The sequence below is a fragment of the Accipiter gentilis genome, chromosome 24 (genome assembly GCF_929443795.1).
Source record: "Accipiter gentilis chromosome 24, bAccGen1.1, whole genome shotgun sequence".
NCBI lineage: Eukaryota > Metazoa > Chordata > Aves > Accipitriformes > Accipitridae > Astur > Astur gentilis.
Window position 1 is genome coordinate 18,612,017 of NC_064903.1, and position 27,119 is coordinate 18,639,135.

General features: G+C 35.6%; 1 protein-coding gene across 1 annotated transcript in view; it reads right to left on the reverse strand.

Annotated features, from left to right (window-relative positions):
* Positions 1–27,119, reverse strand: part of DIAPH2 (diaphanous related formin 2) — a 261,936-nt gene that overhangs the window by 191,285 nt on the left and 43,532 nt on the right. The window contains exons 12-18 of the mRNA XM_049828136.1: positions 24,933–25,051; positions 23,816–23,932; positions 21,932–22,050; positions 20,412–20,476; positions 18,084–18,188; positions 15,014–15,637; positions 7,954–8,068 (exon numbers count right to left, since the gene is read on the reverse strand). Coding sequence (XP_049684093.1) covers positions 7,954–8,068; positions 15,014–15,637; positions 18,084–18,188; positions 20,412–20,476; positions 21,932–22,050; positions 23,816–23,932; positions 24,933–25,051 — 1,264 coding nt within the window. The remainder of the gene's footprint in view (positions 1–7,953; positions 8,069–15,013; positions 15,638–18,083; positions 18,189–20,411; positions 20,477–21,931; positions 22,051–23,815; positions 23,933–24,932; positions 25,052–27,119) is intronic.

Sequence of the window (27,119 nt, forward strand, 5' to 3'; positions counted from 1 at the left end):
AGAAATTATTGTAAACATTCAATGGCTCAACAAGTAGCAGCAAAAGGGCCTCAAGGAAAACTCACTGAAGACTGCACATGGGTTTTCCACATGTGAACATAATGTGAACATCCTATGCCTGATGCTAACGAGTAAGACTACACTATTTATTTGCACATGGGTTTTATAGAATTAGCATGTTAATAGTATCAACAAAATGTGTTCAAACCAGAAGGGTTGTTTTAATTAAAGCCCGATTAAAATATGCTAAGGACATTGCCTCTTCCTCGTTTATATGATCTAATTTGTTCAACAACCATGAAGAAATTAAATACAGACAGTTACATCTTTCATATTGCTGTACTACAAAACTTTGGGGAGAAAAAGAATAATTTCAAATACTTAAGTAGGTAAGTTGTTCAAACTTTCTGGCATTTTTTCTTGACAATGGAAAAAATAAATTTAGGGTATAATAAGGTGTTCTTGTGGATGCTGAGCAAGGGGGAAAAAAACCAGTTAAAGTGGGAGGGAATAGCAGCCCACCTACATTCTCTCCTTTAAGTCACTACTCTAAGCAAGCTGACATTTAGACCTCAAATGCTATGTATCCACAGAAAATAGGTGGCAATCAAAAGACCACCACAGCTCAAGTTTTAATATGAGCATCCAAGCATCATCCAAGCATCATCCAAGCACTTCAAGGCAGAGAAGAATAAAGTACAGAAGTTTTACCAGACCTGAAGGAAGTCTTGATAAGCTACCCCAATCAACAAATGCAAACAGAAGATGCTAGTCAACAATCTGCTAGTAAAAAAACCAAAAACAACAGTCAATATCTTTTGAATACTATTTTACCAGCAAACTAGAACAACCCCAAGCAGACTTAAAAGGAGGAAAATCTCCACTGTAAGATCATAAAACTTGTGGTGAAGAACTCGAGACGTTAATGACTTGTTGCAACACCATTTTATCTCCACAGGTGGACAGAAGATGGGTGAGCATAACATCAGAAAAAAGAAGGGGTGGATGATAAGTTTATGTTTGCTAGTATCAGCATAAACTGGAATAATGGTGTTTGTTGTATTTTGATTAGACTTAACACTTCAATAAAGTATAAGTAAGTGTTGAAGTCTCCATATAAGGTTTGCATACTTTTCATGAAAGCATTGAGTGCAACACCTGCATACATCTATCATACCACCTATGTACAGTAACAACCAGTATTCCACCTTCATCTACTTTTAGAGCCCGTCCCCTCACTATTTCCAACAAGTTTAAAAAGAACATTTACCTTATGTTTACAATACACTTATTTGGATAAGTATCATTATCTGCTTACAATTCTGTACAAGTACAGTTTCCTCAACTGTTTACAGTCTAACTTCTATAGCCTAAAAAGAAAATATTTATCACCTTCAAATACACATTATTACCAATGTTGACAAAAGATGATGTTGCTACCATCACTGTAGTTAGTGTTATTTAAACATCACCTTTGTCTTAACCTCATCATGTCATATGTTGTGTCTTCCTCAGAAGTAATGTGGTCTCCCCAGATTGTTCTTCAGCTGTTTTGGTATGCATGTTATGCTCTTCATTAAATTTTCCAACATCCTTTTCATACTTTCAGTTGCGCATTTCAACCCTCTTCCTCCTCAACCAACAAAACAAGTTTAGATACTAAAACCTGGCACTGACCCAAAACATGAACAAATTTAAACTAACTTTTAGTTAATCCTATCAAAGTTGTACTAATTTTTCATGAATTACTAATATTTTAAAACTGAGCTACAGATAAGTCCTAGAAGTTGTTCACAGAGGAAGATATCAAAGGTAGGACTGGACAGCCACCTAAGTTTTCATATTGTAATTACTAAAACAAGACCTTATTTTAATAAGCTGTTTAATATGTTTTATATTATGCATATTATTACATTATACATATAAAAATAAAAAGCTGAATATTTTGTTCGCATTTTGTTCAATTATGGTTTACATACAAGTTTGTATTTCTCTCATTCTTTCTCACTCAAACTCCCATAATGTGAAAAATACAACTTGGCCGTTAAAACCTTATTTCAATTTTGAAACCAAATCAAAATGATTGTTGAATTGTATTTTAAAAGTCTAACCATAAAGAAGCAACAGAACCCTGATCGAGAAGTTTTCCCTTGAGGTAAGGTGGATGCATAATGTATTCGGTACTGGAACAATCCCAGTAGTTACAGACTATTATGTACTAATTACTACCTTTACAGATCTACTGTACACATAATTAATTTCTTCAGAGCACCACTATCATTCTTGACTGGCAAAATACACAACCTAAATTACAAGAGCCAGAAATTAACATGATCCTTAAGGGAGAAAGCATTAACTTGCTTTGTAGTGTTTTGCAATTAGACTATCAATCAAACAGTGAAAAGTGATTTTGATTGCAGCAGGCCTGATACATAGAGTATTGTCACATTATTACAAAGTTATCTGAGGCCCCAAGCATATGATGTATCACGACTTATCTACAGAGCCATAACATTTTAATCCTTTACTTTTACCTGCTAGAAAACACTTCATCATACAATTATGTATGTATTTAATATTAAACAAAATAAACACCAACATAGGGAGGTTTTGAGATCATATTCCACAAAGCACTGCAGAAATCACACTGCTGCTGATGGTGCTCTTTTCCCTTATACTGGTAGCTGAAGATAAAGTTTTACGTCAGTTAAGTGACAAAAGCAAAATTTAGAAAAAGACTGTTGTAGCTGCACAACATAAAATGAGCTGCTTAAATGATTTCAAAGATTTGCTATTAGACTAGTGTTCTTGGCAAGAACCTATATTTTAAACACTCCATTTTAGTTGTTGGGTTTTTTTTAATGACATTCTACAGAAATACAAACATACACAACCCAACCCCACCAAAAAGCAGTAGTCCAAGCTTCTGGAGACATAGAACAAGACTGGATTAATATACTAAGCATAAATTCTTGACAACTTCATTACAACATTTCCCTCATTAGAAAATTACTATTATGCATTTAATTCAAAATTATTCTAGTTCTAGAATTTGGATAGTGGGACCATCTAAAGACATCAACAAGAAGGCACTCTTCGTTGACAACACACCTCATTATTTCACTGTGTATTAACAGAAATGAATGACTTAACATCACATAATAGACTCACAAGGATAAGATGCAATCCAGCTAAGGAGGGTTGTTCATTGAGTTTATTTCACATTTTCTTTGTACTCCATAAACTGGAAACGATTTTTTTTTCCATTAAGAAAATACTTGTGTGATCACACAAAGCTTAAAATTGATCACACAAGTTTTAAAAAGGGAAAAACCTCACTCTGTAAAGGTTATCCTACTTATGAAAAAAAAACTTATCTGAAGAGACTGTTGCTTGCAGGTAAGATTTAATTGTTCTAAGAAAAGGTTGAGCTAACAATACCTCAATAGAATTCCTTCCTCTTGTTATTTAAATATCAAAACATAAATCAATGCATGATAAGATTATTTTGCAAACCAAATACTACTGAGCCTCAAATTTTCAAGTCATGACTCAAAAACTGTGAAAGGATGATGCATGTTTTCACCAGCAAAATCACTGCTTTCACTTTAAAGCAACACATGATTCACAAAATAATATTCTGCATGATATCAGATTCTCTCTTCGAATCAACTAGGCCAAAAAAAGTAACCGACTGGAAACTAATACCATTTTTACTCTTATCCTCTGTGCCACTACACAAGGATAATGCATCTATGTGTTTCATTGCCACCGCAATGCAGTAACTGTCCCAACTCTTAATACCACCCAACTCATTAACAACCACCACAGTTGTCCATTCAGTTTCAAGTATGCCTAATCTGGAATATCATTTACTTGTCAAAATAGTCTGCTGGACTACAATCATTGTTTCCATCTCTGCATCTAGAAGCCCAGTTCCAAGCTGAAAACACTCATCTAAGATCTCTAATGAAAATCTGAAGCCCTGGAGTCCATTTGTCAGAGGCCCTTATAAGTTATTTGAATCACTTGTGTTTCTCAAAGAAAAGTGGAGAAAATCCTTCCAGACTGCACTGAGACAGTGATAATTAAATCTCCGTTAACTTAGTTTAAACCCCAAGACTTCAAAATCCTGTGAAGTCTGAAAGGGAATACTTTTTTAATGTTTCCATTGCTCCCTGTACAACAGATGTTTTCATAATTGTGCTCAGTAACTGATTCACAGACCAAATACCGCAGTTTTGACTGTTAGTACCGATTTGAACCTACCTAAAAACATTCCACATCTTCTCGAGGCATCACTATTAAATATCCAGTTCTACAGTAGCAAGTAAAGATGTAACCTTATGCATAATACTTTAAAAAATTTCCATCTATTATTTTACCAGTCAGGGTTCATTCCTTTTTATTCCTGGTGCTCTGGGATTAAACATTCTTATGTTTTATAAGCAGCTAACTGATGAGTGCAATAATTCATTAACTAATGAAAACTGTGCTTCAGAAGTGTCTTCTTATGACTTCTCCCCACCTCCCTCTACTTTTGGTCTACAAAAGTACCACTTCCCTGCAGCTTTGGCTGCCTGCCTTGAACACAGGTGGTACTCAGCAAGGCAGCCCATAGATTAGTGACAACCAACATTAAGTTATTCTCGGAGTACCTTAAAACAAAACTATGTTAAATGAGGAAAAACCCCAAAGTTACATTCTCATTGTGCTAGAGAATCATCAATAGAATTCAGAGGTTTAAACCAATTTAATTGCTACAACCTATATGGAATTGAAAATTTTTAATAGGTGTGTACACTATCATTTGTTTTACTTCAGTTACTATTCCCACTGGCATTCCAAAATGCCATGAAGTACAAGACAGTAAACACTAAGTCATCCCAATTGCTTTTGGCGATTGTCAGTTTTCTTCCACTTATCCATTTATTTATTTTACATGCTGGCTGTGCTCTTGAGAGAATGTAAAATGCATTCCTATTTGTCTTCTATCATTCTCCTGTAATATATTGGGAGACCACACCAAGAAATGGGACTAAAGCAGAAGAGAAATTTGATCCTGAATTACACTTGAAATAAGTATTTTGGGGATTAATGAGCTGCTTGTGGCTGTTAAGGCAAAAGGTGAGGAAGAATGGTGAATATCATTTAACATTTCACTTTGCAAATAGCAGTTGCAGAAAAAAAGTTGTTTGTGGAATGCAATTATTTGAGCCTGTGCTGCAACTAAAGACTCTTGACTTCTAGTAGGTTTTCAAGTTTTAAGAAAAACTTGAACACAAAGAAAGGCAACCCTGACTTTCTCTACAAGCCAGCCAAGTAATATTTTAATATCGTGGGTAATATGTAATAGCATTTTTAATAGTCTTCTCATCCTTTGTTATGGCACGTTATTTTCTGCAACCACTAACTGAGAACAACATAAGGAAGAACAGGAAAAATACCTGCAAGGCTACCACCACAGTAAGCTATTTGGAGAAATTCTGTTGTTTGTAGTTTTGGAACTGTGCAACTATGTCAACAAGAATTTCCTCTCATATCAAACAGAGAGCTAAGTCAAAATTTCGAGAATATTTTTTTTTTCAGCATTTTTAATGAAGAAGATTTTCAGGAATTCAGAAACATTTCCTCAGATTTCTAATGAAATAATTCACTTCAAGGCAGAAGCTTGCCATATTCAATAAGAAGGGTCTCATTCCATTGTAAGCATTATCTGCTGCTGGGGCTTCCTCCCATTAAAGGTCTTCCTGTCTTGCTGTCACTCTAAAAGCAGTGACGAACTCCACGTCATTTTAATCTCACTGCAATGCTACGAACCAAGAATCTATCAAACTTTGGTATGGAAAAAAAGTGTTAAATTACTGCAGATGATGCTTTTGTATTACTGCGTATAATACCTCTACATTTGGAGCAGAAAGTGGGAAGCACTGTAAAAGCAGAATACTAATGGCTCAAATTCAGTGACTACTGAAAAGAGCATGAGCTCTCAGTGAAAGAACTGTGTATCTTATGAAAAACACAACTATGACTAACTCTTTGAAGGGGTTTCAAAAGAGCACAGAAAAAGACATTCAGAAATAACTCAAGGAATCTACTCAAGACATGGTTCAGGGAAGTTATGGTCCTCTGAAAGACTTTCCTTAACCCAAGTTAACATTTCAAACATTGTATTAGTATAAACTGCAGTTCTTACTCCTAGAATTCAGACAACAGCCAGAACACCACAAACCTCTGTGCAATACAACTTAATTTTGAAGTAATAAAATCAATCCTCAACTGATAGAAGTGAGACCATCCTAGTGGTTCAAATTAAAACAGAACACTCCCTATGGTTACAATACAAAGCATCACATGAATTGTTAATTCTCAAAGCCAAAAAGTTACAGTAAAAAAACAAACAAACAAAAAAAAAAAACCAGCAGCACAAAAATGCTTACAGTCAGTACATACATTCACTTCAAAATCCTAAGTGTGTGTTTCCTTACTCAAATTTGGCCTATCAACACTTGACACATCTCACTCCATCTACCTCCAAGAACTGCACATCCCTAAAGTATATCATATTCTAACTGGTTGATAAATGGGCATAAGATCTGTAGCTAGATCAGGAATTCATTCTTTCAGTATCTAACACTGCTTTGACTCTTAATTTGTTAGGCTTCCTCATTAGCTCCTAAGTTGTTATTGAACCGTTCTTCAGCAATACTTGCTTCTCTTCAGGCCTGAAACAAATTACTGGTAAATGGTCACATTTGAAATACTGATCAATTTACCATTAACTCTGGCTAATAATGAAAAGACTTGAAGAAGCTGTGTGCAGCTTCAGAATTACTCAAAAGACTATTTGAAAGCCATGAAGAGCTGAAGATGGTATTAAAGTATCAAAATCATAACCAATATTCAGTTGTTGGTAACTGCATTCCCAACTCCAGATATAAATATTATCATCGTATCTCCCATTGAATGAATTGTTTGAGAAATTAATTATTTTCTTCATCTAAAATCAATAGCAGAAGAGTTATTTACATGACATACTGTGCAACCTCAGTTACACGTGACAGACCTGCATGGTTTTTATTCTCACTGTATTGTTATATCTAGTAGTCAAACAGGCCTATTTCACACTGTGTTCCAACAAAAATCAGTAGACTATCTGACACTTCCCTATAGTATTATGCAAACAGTTTAAAGAGTGTGCCCTCACATGTTCAAACCTTTGAAAACTAACTTATATCATTCACTAATAACAGTAACAGTGCAGTTTAACTGTATATAACTCGGGAAGGGTGTGCCTCAGATTATACAACACAAATTTAAATACTAATTAGAAAAGTATATGTAAAGACTTCTCTTTTTTCTTAAAAAGAGAGCTGCATATAGTATTTAAAAAAAAAGTGAAAGCAAAGACTAAGGACACTAACACAAGAACTTTGAAAAGAACAATGGTTTCATCTCACATATTCCAGAATCATGACAGTAAGCATATTATAGAGTTGTGACTTTGTGATTCAACTGCATGAGGACTTTGATTTAGCAGTGTGATACAAGCAAGTAAATTTTTGTTACACAACAAACCCTCCACAGGTGGAATATCTAAAAGAACCTGACAACTTACAGTTCCTGCAGCTAGGAATATTAATGCAGATGAGCATAATTTTAGGATTAGAATTTAAATGTAATTATAATTTAATTTGAAGAAAATTCACATCAGCCTGCAACACATCCTGCACTTGAGAGGTATTATTAGAAAAGGTTCCTCCCCTTATGCTGTGAGGGAGGAGCAATTCCTGTAATAAACAGCTATGCTTAATAAAAACATACATTTTAAATCATCTTCCTGCTATAAACCATTACATGAATTCCATAGCATTGCACAAAGCATAAAAGAGACTGTCATTGCACAGTTTTGAACTCAATAAAAGCATAATACAAAGTAAAAGAAGAACGTACCTTTCATTTGGGTTCCAAAGGTAAGCGCCAATTTTGCAAACAGTTCTGGGTTTTCAAATCTATCTTCTTCAGCTTTTACCCAAAAGCTGTTTTCTGCTATCTCTTGAGGCTCAATCTGAAACAAAAATGGCATCTCCAGAGTTAATAACTAGTATTTTCAATAGCCAAGTTAAAGCCAATGCTACTAGACTTTTGGGATAATTGCAATGAATTAAACTTAGTTATGTTCCAGCTCTTATGTTCTCTTAAAGATGCTTCTGGAACAAAACATAATCAGATGAACTGCCTTCTAGCTACGCAATGATTTTTATTATATTTCTCCCGTTCAAAAAGTTTTCCAAACAGGCTTGATAACATATTAGCATCTGGGTTTTAAAGTGTTCTAGCCTTCTCTTGATTATGTTCTAGACAGTTCCCAAATTCTTCACCACTGATATGCAGCCCTGCTGCTTGAGGACTGTAAAAGGAATAGTCTTTGTTACACTGCCAGAATATGGAATACCTTATTTGCAAATGATATGTCAATGCAGACATTTCAGTGACTCAATATTAAGTCTATAGGAAGAATTATCTTTTTAAACATCAGAAATAATTTTATACTTAATATCACTTTTTTTAAACATTTGAAAAATGGAAACACAGATTTCATTACAGTACCTTATTTGATACTGTATTAAAAGAAGAAAGTACTCTGCAACATAGAAGCTGAAAGGCAATTTTACTCTTCATGTATGGTTCAAAACAGCTATTTTGTTTTCAAAATATGTTCCTCTTCCTGTTTTTAAAGTCTTATCAATTCTTGTTTACAAGTTTATTTAAATGCCTATTAATTTTCAAGGGCTATTTAGCCTCAGGATGATACACAGGATACACAGGCTGAGGGGAGACCTTATGACTCTCTACAACTGCCTGAAGAGGGGTTGTAGCGAGGTGGGTGCTGGTCTCTTCTATCGCGTAACTAATGATAGGACGAGAGTAAATGGCCTCAAGTTGCGGCAAGGAAGATTTAGGTTGGATATTAGGAAAAATTTCTTTACTGAGAGGGTTGTCAGACATTGGAAGAGGCTGCCCAGGGAAGTGGTTGAGTCACCATCCCTGGAGGTATTCAAGAAGTGCATAGACAAGGTACTCCAGAACATAGTTTAGTGGGAAGGGATGATGGTTGGACTCGATGATCTTGAAGGTCTTTTCCAACCTAAATGATTCTATGATTCTATTCTAAATTTATAAATATTATATTTGTAAGCCTCACTAGGATTTCACTGCAACACATCGGTCCTCCACCTTTCACAGTATGATCAATCTGTTAATGTGTAGCCGCTTTATCACCAGCTGCAGGTAAGACATTTTTAAAAACTATCTTAATCCAACACTAATGGTAAAGACAGTTACATCAAAAGGCACTAAATTAAACAGAAAGAATTTTGTTCTCAAAATGATAGCTCCTTAAAAGCTGTGTTCAGAGAGACTTTCCTCTTCTCCAGTATGCAGGAGATCTTTGGCACTGTTCCCAGAGCACTTAAGCAAAGTGTCCATCTGCAGTTACTTTCCATTGTCATACACAGTGTTCAGATGTGCACTTTATAAATTATTTCTATCAACACATGAACATCATTGATTACAATGAAATTGGCTGCAATGACAAATATGTATTATAAACTAAAAAGCTTATTTTTCTATATGTTTACAGGATGGTAGTCTGAGTATGTTTCACAGTTACAAAACTAGTGCAACTGACTCTAGAATCGGATATTACTTAACAAGGACAATTGAGTGTAGAAAGCGCAAGTTACACGTATGGCAGAAATCTTTCCCTGCTTAACTGAGATGCCTAAATAAATGAAGAAGATAAAATGAATTGCAGGAGAGAAACTATCCTTACCAGACAAAGAAATACCCAAACAGATAGAAGGGGTTAATATAAAAATCTGGAAGTCAAAGATAATAAGAGAAGCTAACTGAAATAATAGCCACAAAACATTTTCTTAAAAGCCCAGGTGGAAATGCATTTCTAAAACATTAGAGCTCCATTTCAAAAGGAGGAAAAACAGTTTTAAAAAAAACCAGAAAACTACAATGGAAGCTTTGAAGAGAGTAATCTTCTAAACAGAAAGACAACAAGGACACTCAAAGGTAAAAAATGTTCAACAGACAAACATTTCATAGGAGGGGAAGTGGCTTTTTTTTTTTTTAATAAGGGTTTTAAAGGTTACAAAATCGTATAATCCAAATGATTCATATGAGTACATCAACTAAAAGGACTTTTATATGGCTAGGTGAATTTCAAAGTAAAAAAAACTACCCCAAAACTCTGGATTCAAACATTGGGTAATACCATATTCCTGAAAATAATACATGAGCATCTTTTCAGCATGACAACTCGTACATTCTTGTTTCTTTTTAATAATACAACTAGGCTACTTAAAACAGTCCATTTTTTCTTCTTAAAAATATAATATATTGGTGTGGTTTCCTGGAGGTTAAAGATATATTGTACAGATGTTTTAAAAGAAACAGCAGGACCATATGATTCCTTTTAAATTCAGAAGCATTAAAGTTAATATTCAAAAAAACCTGTTCAGTTTTCTGGAAATGCACGGAGAACTACACATTAAAAAAATAAAGAAAATCCCTCACCAATTTCATTTTGCTGCACTCTCTACAATTACTTGTAATGTCACCCTCATCTACAATTGTCTGTAATGGGCGTGAAGTTTCCAGCACTGTCATACCATACTGTAGCTCTAAGAATGCACACTGATGCGCATTAACTGAAACCAGAGATTTACAGTCTTCCCCCCTTCTTGATACTTTTAATTCCTCCTCCCACAATAAAGAAGTTATAATTTATCCTTATATGCAGATTATTTTATAAGAGTTACAGACAGAAAAAGTAGAGAGTTTCAAATGTATTTTAACATTTATTGAAATCAATACCTTAAAACCATAGTTGACTATTTTAAATATCCTTCTGCTTAAATATTTAATGAAACCCTGTTTTTAAACTACTACTGTTAGATACACTTTCAGATTATTTTGGCACATCTCCAAATACTTCGAAATCCAGTGACAGAGTTCTAAAGATAAGGTATAAACATTAATTCCTATGGTAAAAGAAACTATAAATTGACACGACATGCATTTCTACACAGGTTTTATTTCAACCTTCTAGATTCCTCCTTCCAAAGTCAGTGGAATTAATCATTAATGATACTGCTCTTACATGTTACTCCAAGGAGCAAGCCATTTCACTATTCAACACTTCAGAATTTACAGGAACACAAAACCTAAGCTTACTTTTTATTTAGAAAGACAATTAAGATCACTTATTCAAAACTATCAGAGGACAACCTACTTGTTCTTCCAACAGTAAGCTTCTGTCATTACTAGTTCTTGGAAGGTTTTGCTTGAAGTGGTGATAGTATACATTCAGAAATGATACAAAACAACTTACCTTGAACCATCTGAAAAACCCTTGGGAAAAAATAGAATGATTCCCAAACACAGTCCAGTGCTGTTGCCCTAAGACTATCCATCTTTACATATACTCTTAAAAGTGAAATTCCGTTGTGTCTGGCAGGGTAGAGATCAGCTATGCAAGAGCTCGATGGACATGATCCTGTGTCCTAGCAACATAGTGACAACAGTCTACAAAGGACTGTTATTGCTATGCAATGATGTGATGCATTTCAGAGGCTTCATATTGAAAAGATGGAGCATCTTCAGCCAGGAGCAGTATCTGGCATCACATGTCATCCAGCTCCATCCAGGACAATGTGGTACCACCCAACTTTGTAGAAAGATGCATATCTACATCCATATGAATTTCCCAACAGTTTCACCAGCTGTAAAGCATCCCGAAAAAAACCTGCACTATCTTAGCATGCAATTTAAATTACACATTCAACAGTTGTTCAATACTAAATTGCAACTTGTGGTCAGCAATGACAATCTGTAGCCACTTAACAGCTCACTTTCATTAACAATTTGATTTTACTAAGTTCTTGGTACCAACACACTATTGAAATAGAATATGGTTTTCAAGGTAAGTGTCAGACACTAGCTAGTAGTACAAAGATTTAGTACCTTGACAAGTAGCAGATATCCAGTCAAACTACACTGAAGTCAAAGCTAGTGCTCAAACCAGATGACATGCAATATATGAAGGTCCTCCTTTAAATTGCCTTGATGATTTGGTGACCTATTTGTTTTTTCCTACAGCAAACCTCAATATGTCTATCACATTTTATACCACTAAAAAACTGCCAACCACAAACTGCCTTTAAGATGTGATGGGTTTAGTCTTGAAAATAGATGCAATTATCTAGTACCCCAAATTTATTTCCTTTATATGGAAGAAACAGTGGCTATACTGATCAAAAAGGGATTTTAAAGTAACATATGCAAACACACACCTGGATACTTGCGTAACTTCTCTTGTCACAAAGTGACCAATTCTACTGGGAGACAAGTAATAACTAGTAACTGCTCTTACAGGTTAGTTTTGCAAATAAGACATTGTGCTTGCAGTTTACTGCTCAAGTAAGTGTTTATATTTTAAGTTGTTTTGAAAAATGAAATTTGATTAAATATAACCATGTACAGACTGTGCAGAAGCTCGCATTCACTGGAAGTTAATGGTGCCCAACCATGTCACTTGAGCAGTCCCATAGCTCCTCCCAGTGGCCAAAACCCTGCTCTAACATATTACTAATCTGAAACAAGCAATAAACATCCCAGATTAATACCTGCAAGTACAATTGTAAACACAGACACAGGCATTCTCTGAACTTACAACTACATTAGACATCATGAACCAAGAAGGTTTCCACATGAAGTAGCATGCTGTTATCTATGTTTGAAAACTGCTTTAAAACTATTCCTAACGGTTTAGATATATGTACGCAACTTCATACAAAGCCACAATTCACATTCACCGCACCTAACAGAATGGTGCCCTGTCTTTTCATTTGGGTCATCACAGTTTCTCACTCTGCTTTGATACTGACCAGCAATACAAGCAACTCTCTGCAGAACTATACATTTCATACCGATCATACTCCACATACCTCAGAGGAGTCACAGTTGTCCTCTCAGACCTGCCCTCACGACAGGGCCAAAAGAGAAATAACACACAGCAGTTACCTACTGCCATCTCCTGCTGTCACTACATAAATCCACTGAGCTTAGCACACATTCTCTGAAAGCTCTCATGGGAAGAAATCTCTTGCTCAGCAATGTACAACCCACAGCTTTTTTTAGAAGAATTTTGTATTGGAACTAAGGTAGCTTCCTCTGATACTCATCCGTCAAACATCAAATGCAATGTTTTGTCTACAAGAATCTAATTTAAAAATTCATTACAGTATACAGTATCAACTATATTTCTAAAGGAGAGGGAAGGAACATCGGCACAATGCTAATAGAGCCATGACTAACTGAAGTTTAATATCAAACCACATACTGCTAAATCAAATGCAGTAATAATTTAACACATAACTAAATAGGTAAAAATTCACTCTAGTAAAAATTTCGTCAATGCTTACAATAAAAACTGATGTTTAACAACACCATTGTCTTTAGAACCTTCTGATAAGTTTGCAACTGTCTTAACAGGGTAAACACCTGCCTTTCTTGGAGAAAGAAAAATGCTGTTAAAGTGCGTTTTGTAGTACAACTATCATTGACAGGCAGGTAAGGCAATGAAAGTCAAATTTCCTCTCAAACTTCCAGAACATATCACAAGAACAAAAGAAATGTGAACACAAAATAATCAGCTTCATTTCTTAATTAGATGCTCTAATTTATAGTAAATTACTGTATTTGTTCAGAGGACTGATCTTAAAATAAGTCTTAACCTCATGTCAAGACATCTGCCCTTAAACAGAAGATTTTAGTACTTTAAGTCTGTATACTTATTATCATGGTAAGTATAGAATTATTTATTTTAATTAGGAAAAATACTTTTGCAAATGCCTTCCCACCGTTGTCTTTTTAAGCTAGTCAAGTCTTTGAGTTTCATGCAAGGTTTTTAAAACTAAACTAGAAAACCCAATGAATTGCCACCATAGTGGTTTCACTCATACTTCATTTTTAAAATAAATTCACAGAAGGCACAACCAAAGCAATCATGCACTGTTTTATTGAGAAGATACCAAAGGTAAAATTAGTGCCTGACAGCCTGATCCACTTTCAACCTGCCCTCAAAAAGCATGGAAAAAAAAAAAAAAAATCATAAACCACATAGTTTACGTCTCCCACAGCTTTACCCAGAGAAGGCAAAACTAAAGTCAGAGTTCCGCTTTGCGTTGCCTTCCAAAATTCCACGTACCCATTCATACCAAGTGTTACTGCATTTTATACCTAGAGACTCAACTAAAACCTCTTAATATATCTCCTTTCTCAACATCCTCTCTCATTTCTCAGACACAGCTGCTTCAATTAAGCAAACAGCTGTAGTTATGCCTTGACTCAAGATCCTTCTTTCTGTCAACTACCAGATTGTCTAAGTACCTAAATGGAAGTCTTCCCAACAGTCTTCCACCCAGTTGCCTACTTCAAGATTCATTCCCCCTGTCCTAAACCCCAGTAATACTTTAACTAACTCAACTTTTCTCTGAAAAACTAGTAACATGATTTATAAAGTAAACATTTTAATTGTTTGATAAGTTAAACCTGCTTTAAACAAGACATTTTACTTTTGAAGTGCCCACTTGGCAAGTCAAATATCTATTACAGCTGAAAACATGTAGAACTTAACTCTATACAAAATCAGCCAAAATTTTGAGAGCTCTTAGCTACAGATATCCCCGGAATATGGGGTGTTATGGGCTATTGGCAGCATTAAACACTTAGAGCTTACCCCATAGAATACGGTGTCTTTGAAAACCAATACCAATTGAATCACAATCACTGCATCAAAAATGTTCTGGATAAAGAACAGAATTAATTCCCCAAACATGAGTACTATTAACAATATAAGGTAAACCCTAGCACATTACCTCCTTCTTCCTCAAAAGCCAATTTTTATGAATGGGAATAAAAACAAACATTGTAATACCTTTGACCAGTTGATTCTCTTCATTGCGACTTCCAGCTTATACTTTTTCTTCTCCTTCATCCCATGTGGTAATGCTGGTATCACCGGAAAGGGAGCAAAAGGAACACCTCCAAGAGCTGGTGGCATTGGAGGCCCACCAAAAGGCAGTGGTGGAGGAGGTGGTGCTCCACCAGGTAGCGGAGGTGGTGGAGGTGGTGCTGCTCCACCAGGTAGCGGAGGTGGTGGAGGTGGTGCTGCTCCACCGGGCAGCGGAGGCGGCGGCGGAGGCATTGCTCCACCAGGTAGCGGAGGCGGTGGAGGAGGAGGAGGAGGTGGTGCTGCTCCACCAGGCAGCGGAGGCGGTGGCGGAGGTATTGCTCCACCGGGTAGTGGAGGCGGTGGCGGAGGAGGAGGAGGTATTGCTCCACCAGGCAGTGGAGGTGGTGGTGGAGGAGGAGGAGGTGCTGCTCCACCAGGTAGTGGAGGTGGTGGTGGAGGAGGTATTGCTCCACCAGGTAGTGGAGGCGCTGGAGGAGGTATTGCTCCACCAGGTAACGGAGGCGCTGGAGGAGGTGGCGCATTCTCACTTGGTAGGGTTGGAGGTAATGATGCTACTTCTGTCAGTTGACCTGTCAGGGCTGGACCCTGAAATATAAAAAAGAGGAACTCTTCATCAGGGTGGGGAGAAGGTTTAACATGAAGTTGAACCAACTAGGATGCCTTGTAGTCAACTATACTTCAAGAAAGTGAGAAATTCCACCATTCTCCTACTTAAATGAGAAGCAATAACAATAGATTATACCATGTACCATAAAACTGCCAAGTAAACTGAATAACCTCGCATTTTTATAAAAACAAATTGTTTCCATTTTAAAGAAAATTTAATAGTAGCAGTAACATTTAAGTGAACAGAACAGCATTTTATTTCTTACCAATACACAAAACATTTATCCCATTTAGGATATCCTGGCAAGCTGGGGCATCAGGGACGGCAATAACCACGCTGAATTTTAACAACACTAATCTGCTAGTGGAAAACTTTCCACAGAAATCACTGAAGCAGCTATTGCAGTGCAAGAGGTTATGGGACCACAGTTGTTCATAACTATCCTGACGTCTTGTTTGGATGGAAAAGTAACCCAAAACAATCATGCTTTCTCTTAATTCTGTCTGCAGTTGTTTCTGCAATTATAGGAAGAAAGAGCAATTGCAGTATCCACTCTAATAAGCTGCAGGAGGAACAACTAAGAGACACAGCAGTATGTTCAATCAGACGGGTTTCTGTAGTGATAACATGATCCCAGCCTAGTACAAATTCCTCACAGATTTTTGTCCTTCAAGACTATCTGTTAAAAAGCAGCATCAGGATCTATGCACAAACTGCCATACTACCTCATATTCTATTTCCTCTAACTGATTTTTTTATTACAAAATTATTATGTAATACAGGCTGTCCATTTCATCCGAATTGCATACTATTTCCCCATGCAATTATTTACTGTTTCTAGTTTAAATGAAGCAAGATGGGGGGGGGGGGGGGGGGGGGGGGGGGTATCAATCTGAGAAAAATCTGAGTGCATCTAAAAAATAAGTGCCACAATATATTGTATGGGGACCATAACACTAGATTAAAGAAGGCATAAATACTAGAAAGTTAATGTGTATCACTTTCAATTGGACCATTATTGTGAATGAACCACGATGCCTGGGTCATCTGAACTATCTTAGAATCAATGTAACAGGACTAATAATTAATCAGACTGAAAATAAGTTTTTGGCTTTGCACAAGGCATGTGTTTCCCATGAACTACTACATGCACTGTAATGCAACAATTTGTGAACTCATTAAAACAGATTGTCAAATTTCAGTGTAACACTGTCTTGTAGATATTTGTAACAAACAAATTGGTAAGAATGAAGTATGAACAGAAGTGTCTGTGTATGAAAACAGATTAAGAAACCATAAGACACCACAAGCTACAAGATCAACTGTAAAGATAGCAGAGGACACAATGAATAGCAATCCCACTGTGAAATGCAGTGTAATGTGCCTACATTAAGACACGAAGGCCAGTGCTCTGATAAGGCTATAGCACAGACAACTCGCCAGCAGAAGACCAGCATCCTGAAAGCATGATAATGGCAACCAGGTTACGGCACACCATATGCTACTTTTCCTCTTATTATCCAAGCAGGAAGTGAGACCATAGGCATTAAAACAGTCACGATGAGGAAAAAAGGCAACAGGCAGACCTTGCCTAATATTGAAGGAGTAGGAAATAAGCCAAGCTGAGGCAAAAAGAGGAACCAACAGTTACTATGGTTTGATAAGGGGTATAAAAGGCCTGTCAGAAATGCAATTCATTGTCATTAAACAAAAGAAACCCAAGAGATGTTGTGAGGGCTCAAGAGGCAGCATTTCTTCTCTTCTCTGCTTCACTAGTGATCCCAGACAGATCACTTGGCAATACAGTTTTGGTGCTTGTGAGGAAAATTTATGAGGAAATCAATGCAAGTACAGTCAGCTTTGCTGAAATTAAGTATGACCTTCGACTTCCATAAGGTCTTGCGTTTTTTGTTATATTTACCTATGAGACTGTATAAAGCTAGCGTAATATTCATTTTAGAAATGGCTACAGTCTGATATCCAGAGTTTAAAAAAAAAATAATTGTCATTATCAGTTGCATGCACATGCTGAAAGGTATGCATATTGTGCACACACAGCTATTGTGATTTCCACCTTTGCAATTCAAGTATGAAGCCTTCTAAAACAAACACTTTCTGCACAACATACAGAAGTAGTACTTGGAGAAAAAACAACTCAGGCTAGATTCAAACTTTTCATAGCTTAAGGAATTTTTTCCTCAATAAAGCAAGTATCTGTAACAAATGATGAATACACTACTATTTGAAAAAATGCTACCTCCATTAACTATCCATAGTACTTTATGCTACCTTAAAAAGAAATCAATACAACTATAACATACATTTCAAACTTCCATAGAGGCAACACACTCCTGGGTAATTTCTTTTTAATTCATAAAAAATAAAATAAAATAATTCAACTGTGGAACTTACTGTGATTATTACCTGGGTTCGTAGCTGTTTGATTTCTGTTTCAAGTTCTTTGATTTTCTCTTCTCGTTTCTGAAGCTCTGCTTGTGCCTCCTGTCGAGCTGTGAACTCTTCATCAAACTGTAATGATTAACCAACACAAAAGTGTTTGTCCATTTATGTCCACAGTAGATATTATACATTCAGGAATTATTTGAACAATTTCAAACTAGAGCAATAGATGCACTTTTAATTAAACAAAAAAAAAAAAAAAAAAAAGAGTATTTTTCCAGTATGTGTTCTTCTAGTAGCACATAATTTCTTCCATCAATAAGTCATGACACAGAACCACTCAGATCCAGCTACTGCGTAGAGCTGTACAAGTTCAACAGGTTTGTTCTGCCCCAACAGAATATTGTAGACTTCTCAAACTAAACTCAAGTATACACATCATGCAGTGAGCTTAAATATGAAGAGATGTGCGCTGCTTCAGCAGTATCATGCATAAAGTAACATAAGAAAGGAGTTATCCAAATAAGTCAGTGATCCCTTTCAGTCTTGATGTCCCCGTATAAAATGGAAGTCCAGTTTACAGCATGGTTTTCAGAAATTTGCTGTATATTTTCATCCTGCTACTGTTTGCTAGGCTTAAGAGATTATTAGCATCTTTGAAAGCTTCTGTAATTCATTCTTCCACAGGACAAAGCAACTTATCACCAGTAAGAACCTGTTGACTGCCACTAAGAAAGTACATTATGATAAATAACTCTGCCAGAAAAGCCACACAATAATTTTCTTTCTATAAAGCTCAGACACCATAGCTCCTATTAAAAATGCATCCACATTTAACACTGATGAGAGAAAAGCTAATTACTTCATTCAACTCTTAATCTGAAATTTTTAATTATTGTGTTCAAGAACATGTACTGCCTTTTGGTCCGCAAAAGCCTTCTTAGACCAGACCAAACATCAGAATTTTGAATGCTTTTAATACACAACAACATGGTATATGAACTTTAGTACTACTGCAGCTAATATAGTACATTCAGCATTTCATATCCTTAGGCAGCATGTGATGAGCTGAGATTAACAAGTTAGCCATTAACATAATCTAGGAAACAGAAATTAAAATAACTTGAGAAAACATATGGTAGCAAGATACTTTCAGCACAAACACCAATAGTGATAAAGTAGAAGGATAAGTATCAATTTCTCCAGAAACACACACTCCCCCTCCTCCCCCCAAAAATTTTATTACAAGAAATATACTGAGCTGGAATTCTTCCTACAGAAATAATTTTAAAAGTCTAACCTGTCCTGTATCTAGTAATAAATGAAAACTGCCCATCACCGAAAAAGGACTTAGTTATCAACTTCCTATTAAATTGGACTTGATGAACTTAAGAGGTCTTTTCCAAATTTTATGATTCTATTTCTAGATCTAAGTGATAGGACAAGAGGAAAAGGCCTCGGGTTGCGCCAGGGGAGGTTTAGATTGGATTTTAGGAAGAATTTCTTCACCAAAAGGGTTGTCATGCATTGGAACAGGCTGCCCAGGGAAGTAGTTGAGTCACCATCCCTGGAGGTATTTAAAAGACATGTAGATGTGGCACTCAGGGACATGGTTTAGTGGTGGACTTGGCAGCGTTAGGTTTATGGTTGGACTTTAAGATCATCAAGTTCTTTTCCAACCTAAATGATTCTATGATTCTAAAAAAGAACTGGACCAGAACAGTAAATTTGTTAGCAAAACAGGTTCCAAAATTCACTGCAAGATTCCTAAATGTGAATAATAAGGGAATAACTTACTTTCCCTCATAATGTAATAATATATCATGGGTGTTATTAGGAAATAAAGCACTATTTCAACGTTAGCATCTCTGTGCCTAAGGAGTTGATGCTTTTTCAAACATTGAATTACACTGCTTCTCAATATGTTTCTTCAGGTTCTAAACCAAAACTAGATGGAGAGTTATGAATATTCCCCCCCCCCCCCAGTTGTTATTCTTCTTTAAGCATATAGCTGCACTTCGTTAAATACCTAAGTATTTCAGGACAGAATAGTGACAAGTGGAATTTTTCCATCTTGTCTTCCCATGTTGTCTACAGCAGAGGAATACAACTGAAGGATATGTACAGCCAATACTACTTATCTGCTTCTAAATTCAAAGCAAGCTGGAATCTGAGCCTTGCACACACACAGAAAAACCCAAAACCCGCAGAGCTATTAAATGTAAAAGAACATCCTGCCTGTGAGATACACTATTTCCCAGTTTCCACCAAATGCCTACTGTGAAACAAGCCTACTATGTTCCTGTCAGGCTTCTGTTCCATACCTCAAAACCAGTGATGATTAGGACTTACCTTTCTGGAAAATTCTGCTGCTTTCTTTTCACTCTCTTCTACTTTTGCTTTGTCTACACATGCATCTAGAATTTAAATAAAATACCACACAGAAGTCAGGTAAAAAGTATAACAGCTCTGAGGTGCCTTCCTACCATAATTACTCTATGACCCCATGAAACAAAAGCAACAGACAAAAAATACAATTAGTTAGTAGGTTGCTCTGACCAAACATTTGGTGAGTTATTTTGAAGAGCAAAATCTGTAAATATAAGGAAAGTGGTGAGGACACATGACCAAGGAATATAGAATCAGAGAATGGTTTGGGTTGGAAGAGACCTTAAAGATCATCTTCATAGTTGTTCTCTGACAGGTCTAAGTTTGCACGCCCTTCTCTTTTACATTAATCTACAACTAAAAAAAGGATTTTTACAGTAGTATGAAGTAATAGTTACTTCTGAGGTTTCAAATCAGAAAGCCTCCTTTCCAGATTAGGAATCCAAAATCAAGCAGTACCTTATTTCAATAAAATTATTTCTTAGGCAAGGAGAATTTGGACAGACTGTGAAGCACAGGTTTCTTTACTCAAAGGTACAAAGCACTTCTATTGGCTTTTCACGCAGAGTAAAACTCTTAAGCATTTTATAAGTGAGGTAAACACAAGTAACTATATATTATAGGTAGGAACTGGCATGGAGAGACAAACCAGTTATCCCTAAAACTAGCAGGTCAATGGAAACAGGAGGCAAGGTGATATAAGATCAAGTGATCACACATCTAGAGTCATAAGTGAATAGAAAAATGCAGAAATACTTCTTAGATATGGAGGATATCTTTTAGAAAGCAATTTCCTTCCCCCCACCACCCTCAAAGTCAACCTGTACAACATCCTTTCTTTGCTCCTTTTGTCACATCACCAAAAAACCATCTTCCCAAATGATTATGTTCTCCAAGAGCAATTACTTCCCCCTATGAAATATTTAGACTAGAGATGTCCCTGTATATCAAGAATAAAGTCTACCCCACCAATCTTAAGAAAAGCATAAAATGACACCTCTAAATGCTGGTAACTGCCATTTAAAATTATATAGTATTTATGCAGCTGCTTCTTTCCCACATGACATAAACATCCACAGTCCCTCAATGCTTTAACTGATTATTTTACCTTACAATAACCTCAAATACTTGTAAAAAATTACAGAAAGTATTCTTAGAATGAACCATATAACTATTATATATTGACTAACAATTAATGCTAATGTAAATTTTGATATTTATAACAGACCTGAAATTCACAGAAATTATGGACAAGCAATTTTTGGTTATTAAGACTATATAAGTCAAGACAGAATTTGGAGAGGCAAACTTCATCAGTGTAATTTTATTAAAGGCTATAGAGTTTGTTCTGGCCTTCTCCACAAGTACACCTATTTCCATAAAACTGAGAAAGTTCACTCAGTCAACTTAAGCCTAGAGAGAGGAATACAAAGAAAAACACGCACTTCAGTAAAACAAGGTAAAATTGCTTATAGTATACAAACCAATAAGATGAGTAAAATCCACATCCATTCTTCCTCTACATTTAAAATCTGGGTCCATGCCGCTGCAGTGCAATACTATCTGTGATACACATTCTTCTATTATCTTGTAATACTGAGGTCTAACAAAGAACATATTTTACAAGACAATAAGAACACGATCAATCATTTAAGCAACATGGAGGCCGGGGGGGGGGGGGGGGGGGGGGGGGTGGAGAAGGAGGCAACCTTAACTCCTAATATATGAATTATACAGTTGCCAGTAAAAGGATCAAGTTAAAGGACTTAATTGTACTCTGGCTAATAAAGCACTGTTGTCAGTTTCTCACAAGGATATCTGAAGAAGTGCAAGACTCCACAAAATACTGTGCACTATTCATTTATCCTTTGCCAAACAATAATCCATTAAACAAACAACACATTTATTATTTGCAATATATGCTGCAAGAATTACTTAGTACATTTGTAACAGTGACTTCCATCGTTTGCAACAGTATCAGTATTCAATTACTTAGAAAATGAGTTAATTATTAACTTAATTGCTTGATATACATCTCTACACAACAACATCAGGAACCTCCAAGATTAGAGAATTCTGTGCTCAAAATTATTAGTTTTTACCAGTGCAAGGTATTACATTTCAATTTCACATACCATTGAGCTCTCAGTAGGAAACCCTCAAACCTAAAGTGATGATATCCCAAACTTTCCAATTAAAATAAAAATATATATATGTGTGTATATATATATATAAAAATTGGAAGATTTCTCATGTTATATTTTACTACTTAATTTTATCATCTTGCATATAAATTGTTTTTGTCATCCCTTTACAACAAAAAAATTACTTCTTAAAACAAGATTTTTTATGTGGTACTTTGACACTGCTAAGACACTATGAGGTGCACGTAAAAGAAGTTTACATCGAAAAGACAAGATACAAGGCACTGTGTAAGTACTTTCAATTATTAGTTATACAACTAACTTTCAAGTTCTTTGAAGACATGAAGCTATCAAATTTGAATAAAGGAAAAAGTGCAAAACGAGTTAGATTTTGGGATAAGGGTGTTAGAATAAGGTTCAAGTCTTTGGAATAAGCATTATTATATTTAACAAGATCTTTTCAATATTAACATTGAGCAGAAAAAACAAGTAACACATCAGTTACTGTCCTGGTTTGAGCTGGGATAGAGTTAATTGTCTTCCTAGTAGCTGGTATAGCGTTATGTCTTGGGTTCAGTATGAGAAGAATGTTGATAAACACACTGCTGTTTTCAGTTGTTGCTAAGTAGTGTTTAGTCTAAAGTCCAGGATTTTTCAGCTTCTCATGCCCAGCCAGTGAGAAGGCTGGAGGGGCACAAGGAGTTGGGAGTGGACACAGCCAGGACACCTGGCCCAAACTGGCCAAAGGGGTATTCCAGACCATGGGATGTCATGCCCAGTATATATATTGGGGGGAGTTGGCCAGGGCAGGATCACTGCTCAGGAAACTAAAAGGGCATTGGTTGGCAGGTGATGAGCAATGGCATTGTGCCTCACTTGTATATTCCAATACTACTACTACTATTATTATTATTGTCATATTATCATCTTCATCATCATTTTATTATTATCATTAATAGAACAGGAAAGAAGAAACTAATAAACTGTTTTTATCTCAACCCACGAGTTTTACTTTTTTCCTTCTGATTCTCTCCCGCATCCCACTGGGTGGGGGGGAGTGAGTGAGCGGCTGTGCAGTGCTTAGCTGCTGGCTGAGGTTAAACCATAACAGTTACAGAGCAACTATTCCTGAACAATTATGAGCTACTCGGTTTACCAGGGTCTTGATTTCTATTCTTCTCCCTAGCGCCTCCAAAAAAATCAAACATGACACCTGACACTTACCGGACATAGTAATCACTCCTGATGAGAAGGAAATGTTGGAGAATTGACAAGAAGTAATTTTCCGAAGAAGTATCTTTCAACATATTGTACAACAGATGAAATACTTCATTCACATCAGTGCAAACATTGTTAAGGAAATACAAGGACTTAAAAAAAAAAACCCAAACCAAAAAAACCAAACCCCAAACCAAAAAAACCCACATCCCACACCCAAACAAACAAAAGAAAACAAAAAAAACAACCAAACAAAAAAACCAAAAACCACCACAACACCCACCCCACACCCAGTTCCCTAGATGTTGTTCATATTGTTCAAGTAAAACCTTTTAACACACTGAACTACTATCCTTATTAGTAAATATCCTTTTTCCACTAATATTATCCACAGAAACCACCTCCTGCTTAACAATTAAGACGTTTCATTACTACTCAGAAAAATTATACTACATACTTATTATCATAGAATCCTGTAAAAATATTTCACATAAAGCTTGCATTTTCATTCTGAAGCAAGCAAGGCTATTGGCAAAAAACACACTAGTCAATCATTTTAATTTCCTAAATAAGAATATTACCTGTCATTACCTGTTCTGTAATGCAACGTTATTCTTAGTGATTTTATATTCTTCTCGTTGGTTGCATCCACCTTCCTCTGCTTCTTAAGTACCAGCTACTATTCATTTAAAAACTTCAAGCAATCATTCTGAAGTTAGGTAACTTTAAATTTACTGCTTTTTCATAAATAGAAAAGGCATGAATCTTAAGTGCCTCAGAATTTACTAGAAATGTTGTTCCAACTTAGTTATCAAAAATCCTTTTTCTTCAAACTTATAAGCTTCTATCGGCGTTATGTTGTAACTTCATGTATTACAAGCCACAGTTTAGCTTAGTAAATGTGATTTATGAAAAATTAATTCAGCTCCAAATGACTTATATTTTACATGCAATTTAAGTACTAATTTTCTAAATAATTTTTTAACAAAGATATCTGCTTGAGAAAGTCCCTGACAAGATATGCAACTGTGACAAATAAACTGCACATAGAGCATTCTAACTTATGTTTAATAAAGTTATTAAATGATGCAACAAGATATAACACCATTTCTGTAAAGGATATTCCATTTCAGCTCTGATATCATTGAGACGATGTGACAGTTCAATTAAGTCATCTTCTTTGTTCTCGTCAAACACTTTCAGCTGAATATCAAGCTCTTCATTATCCTTATCTTTCAAGCCCTATTTTTCAAGGCATAGCATATCTTAATTTTCCTTTTTTTAAAGCAAGAATCCCCCCCCCCCCCCCCCTCAAAGATTACATAATGACAAAATATGAGACATTAACCTTTGGAAGAGGTCTAAGCTGTAACTCAGTGCCTGGGGTTTTTTTAATTATAATTGCACAGCCATGAAAAATTAAGGCAAAATATCAGCAAACATAGCAGGTACAGGCTACAGAACAAATATGAAGCCTTATAATTGAGTTGAGTTCTCTTAATGGGAGAGACTAAGCAGTTTATGCTTGTTAATGTCAGTTTCTTTAAAAAAAATAGCCTAAGGATATTTCAAAACATTAATGAAAGTGAACTTAAGAAGCCTAAAGAAGCGTAAAGAAGATATGCTTACAACTTCTGTTATTAAGTTAATCTAGAACTTAGCATAAAAACAACCATAGTACATTAAGAAAAACTTACAAGAGAAGTAAAAAAAAAAAAATTAATATTTGGAACAGGGAAAATTTTGTTGTTCTTTTAAGAAATACTAGCAATTTCACTCATACACTTAAAAACCAAGTTTAGCTTCCTACTAGGCAAAGCACAAAAAAAGGAAACTAGCTCAAAAGCTATTAGTGTTAATGCACTCCGTGCTTTAAATGAAAATTGGCCTAAAATTGTCATAACTGGACATGCACAAGCTGAATGGCAACTGTGTATGTTCCCCAAAAAAGTAGAAACTCATTCTAATGTTTGAAAAACAGAGAAGGCTACTGTGAACCTGGACAGATTAAGAGAAAGTAATATGGATACTCCTCCTGATTGTTTTTTGTTCAAGAAACCCTCGTTTATGAATTCCTTGAAAATTTACCCCTAAGCACAGATATGAGCATGAAGTCTTCTTAAGATGCTCTATCATTAAGAAAGTTGCTTTCTAATGCAAAAAAGCCTCCTGTACCTTGGACATTCACTGCAGAATTAATGATCTGAGCTCAATGTATATCTTCTAATACGTTACAAATAAACAACCACAAGATAGCATTGACTTTTTTAGTTAATATTACAGCTTACATGAAATATTAATTAAACTTACTAGAGACAGAATTTCAACACCATAGCTTTTTTGGAAAGATTATCATCACTGAATATTAATTGCTTTTGAACTCATATATCTTTATGTCAGTACACTCTATGAAGTTTTCTATCTTGATTTATTACAATTCAGTTTATTTGCCACCTAACCCACCCCCAATTGTTAAGGTTTTTAAGCATTATTGATTGTGTAAACTAACTTTCAGTAGATTAAAAAAACCCTAAAAGCTCTTCAGGGCTTCAGATCTAAAAACCTAAATACCTACCCTAAGAAAAATTAACATACATACATCAGTAAGTTTCAAATCTCAATGTGCTGTAAGCTGAAGGTTTTTATTCCTGACAAATGTTGATGATTCAAAACTTCATATCTTAAAAGTTATAACAGTATAAATTCTGTTTCAGACAAATATAAGCAGGAACTCTTTCAGCTTTTGTGAGAAACTGCTGAGTAGCTCATACATATTCTTGATCATCGGAACCATCAGAATGGTTTTTTGGTTAAGAGCTATAAATCTATCCCTAAGTCACAAATATTTATACACAACTACCCATAAAGGCATACTTCCGTGTAGCTGCATGAAGACATGCAGTCTCAAAGAGAATGAAAGAGTCGATTTGATTTTTCCTTAAAAACTCCAAATGCATTTTCAGAATGTAGATTAAAGAAAAAAAGATTTCACAGAAAACTACAGGAACAGCATATATAAAGAAAGTCAATTCGAAATTGGTTCCACAGCCAGACTCCCATTCACCGCATGTGCTTTGAGCTCATTACACTAAATTTGACTACCCTAATTTAATTCCTAATATATTGACTTTTTTCAACTACCATTCTGGTTTACATAGCTAATGAAAACCTAAATTTGCTGCTATGCAGAACAAAAGCAGATTTGAATTGCTAGTCCTTTCCAGGTCTGACCTTCCACACCCCCAATCTTTCACATCAGCTAGTCTCAGTAAAACAATTTGGTTGTCTTCAACAATCACAAACAGTTGAC